At 45.4% G+C, this 13,051-nt stretch overlaps 1 protein-coding gene across 1 annotated transcript in view; it reads right to left on the bottom strand.

Moving 5' to 3' along the window:
• Window positions 1-413: 413 nt before the first annotated feature.
• Window positions 414-13,051, bottom strand: part of LOC125940785 (uncharacterized) — an 847,616-nt gene continuing 834,978 nt past the window's right edge. The window contains exon 5 of the mRNA XM_049657353.1: window positions 414-475. Coding sequence (XP_049513310.1) covers window positions 441-475 — 35 coding nt within the window. The 3' untranslated portion in view covers window positions 414-440. The remainder of the gene's footprint in view (window positions 476-13,051) is intronic.

Raw genomic sequence — 13,051 nt, 5'->3', positions numbered from 1 at the left:
TAGCGAAGAAAATGTGATGGAAATAAGTGCGGGAAGGAAACTTCCTGCAGACACACGCAAAGCGTAAACGAAAATATAATTTATTTAGTGTACTATTTACAGTACTATTTACAATACAATTCTTGAACTGATGCAGGCATCAGTAGGGGTGCTCAGCTCCAGGGGCAGCAGCAGGAGGAGGGGCAGGGGCGGCAGCGGCTGCAGCAGGGGAAGGAGCAAGGGCAGCAGCAGCCGGACAGGAGGGGCCGACGGTGGACTTGCCAGGGACCTGAGGGCAAGGGTGGGGCAGGGAGAGGGCAGCAGTGGGCAGGCAATGATTCCTGCCCCGAAGGGAGGGATCATCGGGCTGCTCTGCTGCAAACGTTTCGGTGAAACGCTTCTTCCTGCCACCACCGCTGTCACAGACCCTGGAAACCACTTAATGAAGTCCTGTGCTTGTGTCAGGTCGCCTCCCCCCCTTTCGCACAGATGACATCTGCACACAAACATGCAAAGACCACAATTAGTACATACAGCATGCACCGTAAAGATCACCCACAATAGAGCAGGCAAACAAATTCAACAAAAGCAAACCTTCAAGAGACTTAGTGAAATCACTAAGTTGCTAAGTCTTTAGCACACAGTTTATCTGACAGAATTTGCAACCGCAGCCAACCTTATTGAATCGAGGTTCACAGCATGCTCAGCGGCGAAATGCAGGATACGCAAAGTAATGCTGCGGATAATTAAATGCTATCGCCTTCCCCGCCATGAAAATTCTTGATCTATTTACAGGATCTTCATCCCTGTTGCCTTCGTTGACATTCTTGTTTTTCCACCCTAACATAGCGTTAACGTCATCAGTGATGATCACACCATGTCTTTACTAACCGAGACATATTCAACTGTCTCACCCGCTGATGCTAAACGTGTAAGCTGCCTGGTGTGATGCAATTCATCGGCATGCTCGTCAAGCAATTCACCTAAGCTGCCATTGGTGCTGGTGCAGAGCACACTTTCGCAATTTCTGCAACGGCAGTGGTGACTGAGTATGTGGCTTTCATTGTAAAAAATTTAATCAGCCAACAGGGACGCCCAAATTTCTTCGTTGTAGAAGTTGACAATTTATATGAAAGACACGATTTTGGCAAGGACAACCTCTTGTTATGCAAGCCATTTCGCTGTAGAGGAGTTCGGCTGTACACACACAATGCAAAAGGATGACTGAGGAAGCTTTACCTGTGACTATCTGGCATAACTTCAAATTGATGAATGCCCTCTTCCTCTTCCTGCTATGAAGGCTGTAAAGCACTTGGACGGGGTGCGCCATTACAGCCTTCATGGCATACGATGCCTCCTCGCGCACTGACTTCCCTCCTATTTGCAGGAGGTGCTTGCGCTGCAAAAGACAAAAATTGCCAGAGATGTGGAAATGAGCATTGTATGCGGCAATGTTTTCAAGTTGCAAAATCTACCCAATACTACCAGAATATAATTTATTGCCAAGTGAAGTGAATTTTTAGCTGAGTGCAAAGCAAAACATTTTTGCTGGAAGAGGTTTGTGACGCAATGCCCTTTAATTGTAAATGTGCTCTACAACACCTTAGCGTTACTGGAAGAAACGCAAACACGAAGTGCATCAGGTCTTGTCTGTTCTGTGCATTTCATGTTTGTGTTCCATAACCCTTAGCACAGTAACTATGTTTCATAGTAACTACCTCTCCAAGCTTTTACTATCATTTGTAAGCGCACCAACTCTACTCCCATGCAAATTCCCAATGCATAATTAGGGGATGTGACATTAGAGTGCAGGAAAGCCAGATCTACATACGTGTGGCACAAAACAGCTTAAAGGCATACCGACATGATATTTTCAGACCTTCACATTTTGCGTTAAAGCGACTGACAATCAGTTTTTAAAGACGTAGTTTTGTGGTAACCAAAAGTTAACCCTCAGCAATGTTTGCACCTGCAGCTTCGCAAATTGTGAAAGCAGCCTGTCATTCTGCTTCACAGGAGTGAGTGCAACTGCAGTTAACTGCCTACATTTTGGCCTTTTCAACCATTTTGAAGATATAAAGCTGGTACAATAAGTTTGCATTGTCGTACAGACCTTCTTACATTTGTACAGCGTTTTTCCCCCAAATGCACACCTACATCATGGCTGCCTGGCCCCAGTTATCATTATTCTGTCGATAGACTTACCAAGCCAACTCATCAAAAACAAAGGCAGTGCCACTTTCACTACAAACGAAGGCTTATCAGCATATTGTAAGGTAAAAACATAGACAATGTGGACTGCATTTCAATACTAATAAGAATACCATGAAACCCATACAATAATAGAAAGCCATGTGATAGGCCTTTTATTCATGGTAAATAAGGAACAGTGTCCTGAAAGCGTAGGGAGACGTAGACACACCCCAAGTGCGGACTTTCAACTGGTAAGTTTATTGAATGAACGAGTTCATGAACAGTTGAACTGCACATACACCTGGAAGGCAGTGAACAATTTATGACATACACTCGTGGTTAGATCAGGTGATACTAAACAATAATGAATTAACAAAAATAAAAACCATCGCGCTGCTCCACTGTCAACGATTTGCGTGGTCTAAAAAGGAAATTTCTTCTAAGAAGACTATTGCAGGCTGACTAATGCAACCTGGCCCTGCTTTCTGTATTCTATAGGCCTCGCAAATTTCATGCGTCAATTGGTCTGTGAGGCGAAAATAATCTCGGTCCGACAGAATTCTGCAGTGCACCCTCAGTCATCGCAATGCATTGCGAAATGCAAGGCGCAAACAGTGCATTTTGGTGCTCCCTGAGGCCCACGTTTACACACTGCCCCGATTGTCCCACGTACACTCGGCCACAGGTGAGGGGGATGCTGTACACGATTGCAGTGGCGCAAGGCAAACACACATGTTAGTGGGCCTTACAGGGCAGACGCTACCTACTTTCTTTCTGGCTGAAAAGAACAAAACAAATCTATGCCATGCCACGATCCCCCCCGCCCCCTTACACCTGTGCGAACGCTAGTGGATGTATGGCTAATGGCTTGCTTCTTGGTGCCGCATCTTTACTCTCTAAACTTTACTCTTCGCACAAGCTTTCCTTAAGACGCCAATAGCATGCTGTCTTGTGGAAAGTTCGTGCAAGAATCGAAGCATGCTACGGACACTAGCGTTCGCACAGGTTGAAACAAAAAAAGGGGTGGGGGGGGTCGAGGGGATCGTGGCATGGCATAGATTTTTTTTTCAGCCAGAAAGTTGGTAGCATCTGCACAGCAGTTACAAAATGTGTGGAGAAAGGTGCAAATGCAAAAAAAAGTCTGCACTGTAAGGCACACTAAAATGCGTGTGCCTTGCGCCACTGCAATCGTGTACAGCAACCCCCTCACCTGTGGCCGAGTGTACGTGGGACAATCAGGGCGGTGTGTAAACGTGCGCCTCAGGGAGCACCAAAATGCACTGTTTGCGCCTCGCATTTGGCAATTCGGGTGCACTGCAGAATTCTCTCAGACCGAGAATCTTTTTCGCCACACAGACCAATTGACTCATGAAATTTGCGAAGCCTATAGAATACAGAAAGCAGGACCAGGTTGCATTAGTCAGTCTACAATAGTCTTCCAAGAAAGAGAAATTTCCTTTTTAGACCCCGCAAATCGTTGACAGCCGAGCAGTGTGATGTTTTTTTTAATTCATTCTTGTTTAGTATCACCTTATCTAACCACGAGTGCATGTCATGAATTGTTCACTGCCTTGCAAGTGCATGTACAGCTCAAGTGTTCATAAACTCGTTCATTCAACAAGTTTTCCAGTTGAAAGTCAGCACTTGTGGTGTATCAAGTCTCCCTTCGTCTCCGTTTTCAGTGCACTGTTCCTTATTTACCATGAATCAATACCAAGTTGTTCCAGTTTGCCCTCCTCTTCAGGCCACTTATGCATCTTCATGTTTTTGCCATGTGGCGCGCCAAGGGTCATTTTTCGCAACTTTTGGGGAAGAATTAAAAATATAAATCCACATTTAATGAGAAAAACAAGGCTTAGTTTACCCAGTAGGATAGGTCATTTTTGCACAAGCGGTTTTCTTAATTCATGTTCCGAGCAGTTGTCTGTCCCTTTACGTGAAGGTTCCGGTCTCTACAACCCCAGAAATATACTAGCAAACCCCAGAGTGCACTAAATACCTCATTTATACCAGTTTTTCTACAGCCAGGTTTCGTTTAGCTTTCTCCCTCTCATAACATCATGGCACAGAAGGCAACCACGTAAGACATCGGACCGTTTGACACTTGCTTCGACTTGCTTGTCGAATCGATGTTTTGGCTTCTACACAGAAGCCTTGTTCACTGACTATTATTGAGTTCATTTAGCTACAACAGGCATATGGCCAACGATTATGTCAGTGAACAAGGCTTCATGGGGAAGGCAGAACATATAACCCCTTTAACAACACTATTTTGATCTGCATTACATTTATTGTGGGTTTAAACTGGGTGGGAAAAAGCATGTCAAAAAACAAAACGGATGGCAACCAAGGTGAAAAAACACTAAACAATGCTATTTCCCCTTCACGGGGGCCGTGTTCTCTCTATGGCCAGCATCTGTTTTTGCCATGAATGTTCAATGCAATGGTTCGAGCTCTTCGTAATTTGACCAACTTTCCCAACCCTTGTCATTACGGCATGGAAAATGGGGCACCCCCATTACAATACCGTATTTACTCGCATAACAAACGCACTTTTTGTCCTTTGAAAATATGCGCAAGTTGGGGGGGGGGGGGGGGCGGGCGTTTATTATGCAGGGTAAAATTTTGAACGATTTGTTTTTCCGCGGCCACCTCTAAAGAAAGCCGCAATTTTGTCCGCAAGGCGAACCATCGATTGTGATAGCAAATGCGCAGAGAGCTATACAAAGTATAGTCCAGACACACAGCGTGAGCTCTCCCACTTAGCCGTGTGGGTCCCTTTACCACCCACACGTTGCCCGTGACGCAAAAACATGGGGCATTTGAGGTGTATTCTGAAACAAATTTCTCCAACTCCAGAAAGTAAGGGTGGGTGGGAATTGAATTGCCGCGCAGAAAATGCACTATTCCTCGATAGTTCAAATTTTCGATGGTCGCGTTGTCAACAGAGTGTACCATTCTCATCACGAGTTGGAACCGGTTTCTGGGCATTATCTCACCAAAAGCAGGAGCCTCAATCAGCCGGTTTCTCTACCAGTACACCCTTTTATTTAGTTTCTGTAAAATTCCCTGCAGCAACAAGAGGATAAGAGAAACACGAAGCTCTTCTCGCAGACCATTTTCGGAAGCGAGAATGTTGGCTCGGGTTACTCTAATTCAATAGCTGAGAGGCGTACCGGTTTGTCTCGACTACGATAACATCAATCAGTTCATCATAAAAGTAAGCCTTAATAAGCTCAAGTGGTTGAGGGGGAGAGCTCACTGTGATCGTCACTCCCGGAGAACCTTTCAATTCAAACAGTGGAGGTCTGGCTGGGATGATGTAGGGGTCTATCCGGTACCATTCGCGGGCGCTGGCCATCCTATCATCACTGCTTTCTTCCGCTTCAGAGTCGCTGTCCGTAAAAACGTCATCACTATCTTCTTCACTTGAAGAATCAAACATGACAACCACATCCTCATCACTCGCGCTTTCATCAGCTGAAGGAGAAAGATTTCCCGCGCGAGTACGCCGCGCGGATGTGGCCATGGTTGTTTTTAACGCGCGGGAAACACAAGGCACGCATTCCGCCAACTATTGCGCAAACGCTCATTCAACAAGATCGCCAATGACGGAACCCGTTCTGACCTCTATGTTGTAAATAGAAAAGCACCATTTGTCGAGCTGGGGTCGTCAAAAACCTCTATGACGCGCGGGAAACACAAGGCGTGCATTCCGCCAACTACACTCCTAATCTGGTTCCATATAAGTTCAAGTTAAAAAGGTGATCCACATATTTTTATCTGGATCCCAACTGTTAATAAGTGGAACGAGGCATATAAGTGGATCTTATGTGCACCGTTCGTTCTGTTTTCTTTATGTTTATCGTTCTTATCTGGAACTCAGTAAACGGGGGGAGGCGGTGTTCTGTGATCCAGTTATCGTTCCACTTAGGTTCCAGTAAAATTTATAGACAGTGTGCTTGTATATTTTTTGCTTGTGTCTTGTTCCACATAACTGGCGCGCTGCAGTAAAGTGTGCATTGCAGCACATATAAATTTGGTGCTCTTTGGGCGGAGAGGCCCTTGACCCATCACACATGGCATATAAAATTAGAGAAACTTAAGCTGTATCTTTGAAGCTATCTTACAGCAGTTGACATTTATAAACTGCTAAGGAGGATTTTTATTGATGTCATTTTACACTAAAATGTCCCTGTTCAACAATGCCGTAGTAAGATTAAACGACGCAAGCAAAGAATATGTCTTAGCCAAAAACAGAACTTGCAGGAACCTCTTGTCACGTTGTCTGCGGCGCTCAAGCGGCATTTGCGAACCTGGTCTTGCTGTCACTAATTTATGACACGCATTACACCAAAGCGTTGGTGTCGTTGCCCTCTCTTGTGCTTGCCTCAGTTTGCGCTTACGTTTCTATGACGAATGTTCCCCAGCTAGCTCATCTCTCCATTTTACTTCAGTGCGTCTAAAATCATCAATAACTTGAATTCTAGACGGTCTGGCGTATTTTGGTGCCCACTCTGCTGTTTGGATGAACCCCATAACTGCCTTGGCTCAAGAATTTCTGGTGGACATCGCGCTTTTCTGGACACCTCGGTTACGAAATAATTGTTGAGGCTATCACGTGTTTGCATTTGACCAATAAGTAGCACGATTGAAGCAAGGGCTTTGCTTCAACGTTCAGCCATTTGCGTGCTGTGGTCCAATACGTACACAGTTTTCAACGCTCAAGCAATAAGCGTTTCACCATTTCAGAGTCTGCTTCCAGGTCATGGGTTGGCCGCATAGACCGCAGGGACGCCCCCCGGGTCAGACATGGGTCGGATGCCTCCCGAAAAACGCCGATTCCCCATGGGTGAAGCTGACCCAATTGTTCGGGCGCAGCCACGATACCATGCAACCTTCCCGATCTCCTGACGCAGCAGCACTAACAGTGCTGCCACTTGCAGTTTCGGGCAGCCCAGCCGAAGACAGACTGCCCTCCACTGCTCTCGGCAGACCAGGCCCAGTTCTGCTTACCTATGGCACATCCCACTGCACCGGACGTGCAGGAGGGGGTGGACAGCCCGCGCTGAATTTTGCCGGGTGCCTGTTACTTTTTGAGTACAAACGTTTTCCGCCTCACTGCCGCCGTGGTCCTCCGAGTCCAGACACACAGCGTGAGCTCTCCCACTTAGCCGTGTGGGTCCCTTTACCACCCACACGTTGCCCGTGACGCACCCCGTGGAGGTGGAGAGAGCTCTCATCCAGAGGCCGCGACTCCACCCAGGCTAGATAACACGGACACGCCACCATCCGCATCGTTCAGGCACCTCTGGATTATGAATGAATAGCGGACTCAACCTGACACCCGACTTCTGAGATCCGACTTCCACGCTGTGGCTTCTGTGAGCTGGATTACAGGGGCACGCAACTAACCCCCAGCCCTAACAGCGTGGTAATTGAGTCTCCCAAGGAATGCAATTCCATACCAAGGCTTCCAAGAAGTTGGATTACAGAGGCGTACCAAAGCCCCCAGCCAAATCGGTACGGTTCCTGCTCACGTGGTCTCCCTTGATGAGCACAGGTGTTACTCTTCCTTGGATGCAAGCCGGCAGTACTCGAATTCATCCGGCATCATTAGTGTGTAGGCTGATCAACACCTTGCCCCCAGGCAATGGGTTACAGAGGCTCGCCACAAACCTCCGGCATGGACCAGCCATGGCATAGTACAACGCAACACTCTGCGCCACATTTACGCTGTCTTAAGTTCTGCGCGGAAAATTTTTTTGCAACTTCACTTTGCCTTGGCGCATGAAACTTCACTTTGTTTTGGCGAAACGTAATCGGCAAACGGTCATTCGCGACTTCGCGTCAATTTGCGTGCTCGTGGGCCGGAATCCGATCGACATTTATGACTCCGACCACGTTCCTGGTTCGCGTGTTAGTTTCCCAATAATCTGTATGCCCGCTTACAGTACGTTGATTAGTATGATATTGACGGTCGCTTTAGCAGACAACGGGTGTGGATCTTCGCACCGTGCGACCGCGTGTTTGCCGCTCGCGATCTCCGCGCGCTCACACGCTTCGCAACTTCCAGCCAATTTCTCACAGCTTGCGTCCTTGGACGTATCGGTATTTTTTTAAAAGGTGTGGGTTATTCCCGCTGTTGTTTTATTCTGCTAGGTAACATGGATCTACAGTGCTAGAGAAATCGGGATCTTCGGCACGGGAGTCTTTGTCCTCGCCGCTAGCGCGCACGTAATGCACCAAGGACAGCGCGCGAGTAAGATGCAATTCCGCCTAACTATTAATGATGGTTCAATGCGTTGTCGGCCGCACTGTCTAGGTTTGGCTGTGTACGATAGGTAGTTTCTTGTTTCTTCCAATGCCGTTGGCCTTTTCAGAACTTACGTTCACGCCACCCTTAGCTTGCTCCCTGACGTAGAGAAATCGAAGAGACAGTGGTTGTCTTAGCAGTAGCGTGAGTTCACGCTGCTGTCGCTTCATAATAAAACTCTTTTGGGGCAGCTTATATTAGTTAACAAAATCATTTCATTGGTGGAGGGAAGAAAGTGAGGAACCCCTACTAAAAAATCCTATTTGATTTCAAACGGGTTTCATCAAATAGGATTATGGAACGGGACCCCGTTTGAACCTATTTAGTCCAGACCAGTTTGTCCGCGTTTGAACCCGTTTAGCGCAGACCAGTTTGTCCCCGTTTAGTCCACTCCCGTTTGGCCCTGTTCAGTCCTGTGCTATCTAACCCAGTCCTGTTTACCCCAGTTCGAACCTATTTATTTCCCTATTTGAGCGAGGTTCCGTTAGACTTGTCCGATGTCACTTAACATAAGTCACTCTTTAAATCTATTTGGTGCACTTATGGATTTTAGATCAGCCTTGAACGATTTTTGTGTGGCCTATGAGTGCGCTTGACATGTATGACCAATAAGAGTATGCAACCTGAAAAAGATCGGTAGCTCATTTTCATATGTACTACAAGTATGCAAATGTAATTCTTGCAGGTGTACTGCATGCTTTATCATTTGTACTCATCTTAATTACTGCAGTGTTGTGTTGCTGTCATGGTTTGTGCATAAAACAAATGTACAGCAAAGCGTAATTTTAAGTTGGAAAAACGTCGGGTGAAGAGGACTTGTAAAAGAAAGACAAGTATACTTTACGTATGTTTTTATGTACGCCTATTCAAACATTAATACTAAAGCGCTCCAATTTTAAGACGGGGCATGTCGCAGATCTGACAAGCATAGTTTATTCGAAATCCTAATGGTACTCTGACAGAAAACCAGTGGAATGTGTTGCTTTGGTGAGAGCTTGAAGGGCACCTGAAAAAGTAAAGAAAAGCCAACAATTTCTTTTCACTTAAGCAACAGGTTCACACAAAGGCAAAAGCAGTCATGTTCACAGAGATAAGAATGGGTAAGCATTCAGATCATAGGAGATACTAACAAATCTCATTCAAAGGTAACTGGTTTCAGGCAATTTGGCTACGATTCTAAGGGAACACGCATTACTGCGGTAGAATAAACTGTCACAATGATCGAGCGTGCCACTGAAACAAGTGTTATAATTAAAAAGACACCTTATTCGATTAACAATAGTATTGAAGCAACAGAAGTAGTACAAGCATAAAATGCACATTTAAAAAGCAGCATGGACACCTCAAGCTAGTAATTACTCGGAAGCTACCGTTCTGCCAGCAAAGTAAATACCGTAGTGGAATAGTGGATTTAGCATCCACCGTGTTTGGCTGGTTTATCCCATATTGATAATTAAGAGACTTAGATGGGCTAGTTGGTTGCTGGCTTGATGGAACATTTTATAATGATGTTTGTAGTAAATTCTGCTTCATTCTACGTCATGATCTCATTGGTAATCCGGACAGAGTATTCCTCTGACCCCTGACAAAGTGCATTGAGCATGAGAAGGTACCGCCTCCTGCTTTTTAACTATGATGCACGAGAACACTATAATATGGTCGTGCGTCGTCCTGAAGGGAACAACCTCTTGCACAGGAGGGTGCTTGGTGCACCTGAGTACTTCTTCCGGTCTCTCTGATTATTGTCCCTTAAAGGCACTAAAATGACGCGCGATGGACGCTCGCGCGATATAGCTAGAAATGGGGCAGGCTGTACACCTGGCCTCCCAAACATGCATGTTCATGTGTACGCATATAGTTGTCAGCTTGCTCATTTCCCATGCTCTGTGTTTCTGTGTGGACCTGCGTGCTAGGCCATGCCACGGGCTGCGCCGAATGTTTGGCATGTTATTGGTATTTTCTTCATTAACAAGTTCGGGGCCACGATCTTGTAGCAATGCATTGCTACAAGTTCGGCGCTACGATCTTGTAGCAATGCATTGCTACAGATACAGCACGATCAGAAATGGCATCAGACAATGCATTGCTACAAGATCGTGGTCCTGAACTTATTAATGAAGAAAATACCAATAACATACCAAGCATTCGGCGCAGCACGCGGTAAGGCCTAGCGCACAGATCGACACAGAAACACAGAGCACAGGAAATAAGCAAGCTGACAACTCTATGCGTACACATGAGCATGCATGTTGTGGTGCTCAGGTGTACAGCCTCCCGCATTTTTAGCCATATCGTGCGAGCGTCCATCACGCATCATTTTAGCACCTATAAGGCGCAATAATCAGCGAGACATGTAGAAGTACTCTCAGGTGAACCAAGCACTATTCTGTGCAAGAGTCGTCTAATGCGATGTCCCCTTCAGGATGATGCAAAACCATATTATAGTGTTCTCAAGTAATATATTAAAAAGCAGGAGGCAGTACCTTATCATGCTCATTGCATTTTGTCAGGGGTCAGAGAAAAATTCTGCCAGGATTACCAATGAGATCTCTGCCGGCCGTGAACAGTGGATGACAAGAGTGGCGTAGAATGAAGCAGAATTTGCTACAAACTTGCGATCTTGCAACTTTTGGAGATATCGCAGCTGCGTACAACGTATGGAAACCTTTGGGTGATAACATTTTCCCTACAGTGTTGCAGACAAGATTTCGAGATATCCGGAGCACAGCACAGAAGCATTGCTAGATAAGAGGTCAAATATACCTAAAGTCGATAACGAGCCACGAAAAAAATTTCGACTTAACTGATATGTTGAGATATCAGAGTTTGAGTTAACAAGGGTTCAAGGGATAATCCGGAGTCCCCTACTACAGCATGCCTCATAATCATATCGTGTTTTTAGCATGTGAAACTCAAGAATTAAATTTTTTAGAGCAAACAGTATATGCATAAGACCAAATGCTAATATAGAATATGCTGACAGCAGCTACATAAACAAAAATTTCATACTTTCAAGAAATTGTCAGATGGTCTGAGCAAAGATCTACTAATGCCAAACTTATGCCCATTAGTTTTAAATGGCCTATTCTGCAATACCTTCCTTACATTTAACTCAAATTATACGTGCAGTGTACATACAGGTGCTAACTACAGCTGAAAAAGATTGGCACTATTCCTTGAAGTGAGAAGTGCATGGTACTTTTTCACAAAATTGCAGCAGTTTGCCTTGTGATTGTTAGCCTATGCAAATGGATTTAAAACTTCTTGACGTCCCTGTCCCCTGGACAGGTTCAATAGTCGAATTGCGCCTCCTTTCATCAGTTTTTCTGCACAAAGTCATGCAGATAAAAACGTTACCCAGAGTTTGAACCCGTTAATGCATTCCGTTTCATAATAATGAAATTGTGGTCACTGAAAAAAAAAGCTCAAGTTGCGGAGCAGAAACAGATTCCAGGGTTACACCATGGCAGCTACATACGTGGACCTTTTCTTTTACTTCCAGCGACTCAACCGCAGGATTTATCCTCCCCCTCACAAAAATCTCAGCACTGAAGAGGCAATAGCCCTCAGACTTATCCAAACAAACACATTCCCAAACCTACACAGATACAGCAAAATATACCCACAAACATATCGCGGCATCTGCCCCTGGTGCGGCGACACACGCCCTACACTCTTTCACATCTCGTGGGGGTGCGGGGGCAAACCTCAACATTTAAAGACGCCTAACACGTCATTTGAGCGGTGGGAGGTACAGCTGACCGGCGATACCCTGGCGGGACAACAAGCTCTCGTCCAGCAAGTACGTCGAGCAGCCATGGCCAGTGGAGTCCTGGAATGAGGACACCACCCACTCGTCCTCAAGATCAACGATCTGAATGGTCTAAATAAATGTTTTTCTCTCTCTCTCTCTCTCTCTTTTACTTCAGAAGGAGCTGACTGAACGCATGTTCCACGGTGCAGGTTACTCTCGCCAGGATATCGTGAAGTATCCTGCAGTGTTGAAGTTCAGACCTTTGCACAAAACAAGCCAAATGTATAAATGACAGGCTGCGTGACCATGCAAACTTGATGTGTGGGTCAGTTGGCATTAGTATTGCACTGCTTTCAGTGCAAGTACACCCATATTTAAAAACCACTTGATTGTGACAAAATATAAGGACCAAAGTGCTTCAGAGATATGTGAAGCTTTCTTTATTCAAATGACGGGGAACCAGTGTGTTAGCTCTCCATCAATAGAATTATTAGACATTGAGACTGCTTATCATCACTGTAAAACAAATTGCGCTAGCCATGCCATGCGCCCTTTTTGTATTTGTGTCAGTAACATGCATTCAGATTGATCTATTCCACCCCTTTCGTCCTTTGCACCATATCGCTGTGTGAGTAAAAACTGGACTTTTTCTTGGTGAAAGAGTGCTAGTTTAACACATAAACTAGCTGCACGGCAGTTTGCAATAAAGGAGTATAAGCATCCTCTGAAAAGGTGCCCATAAAGAACAGTGCTAAAAGAGCTCTTTAAAAAAAGAACAAGAGTGGTATCTGTCATAAAGGCCAACTCTT

The sequence above is a fragment of the Dermacentor silvarum genome, chromosome 10, assembly GCF_013339745.2.
Source record: "Dermacentor silvarum isolate Dsil-2018 chromosome 10, BIME_Dsil_1.4, whole genome shotgun sequence".
Classification (NCBI taxonomy): Eukaryota; Metazoa; Arthropoda; class Arachnida; order Ixodida; family Ixodidae; genus Dermacentor; species Dermacentor silvarum.
This window is presented reverse-complemented; position numbering and strand designations above follow the sequence as displayed.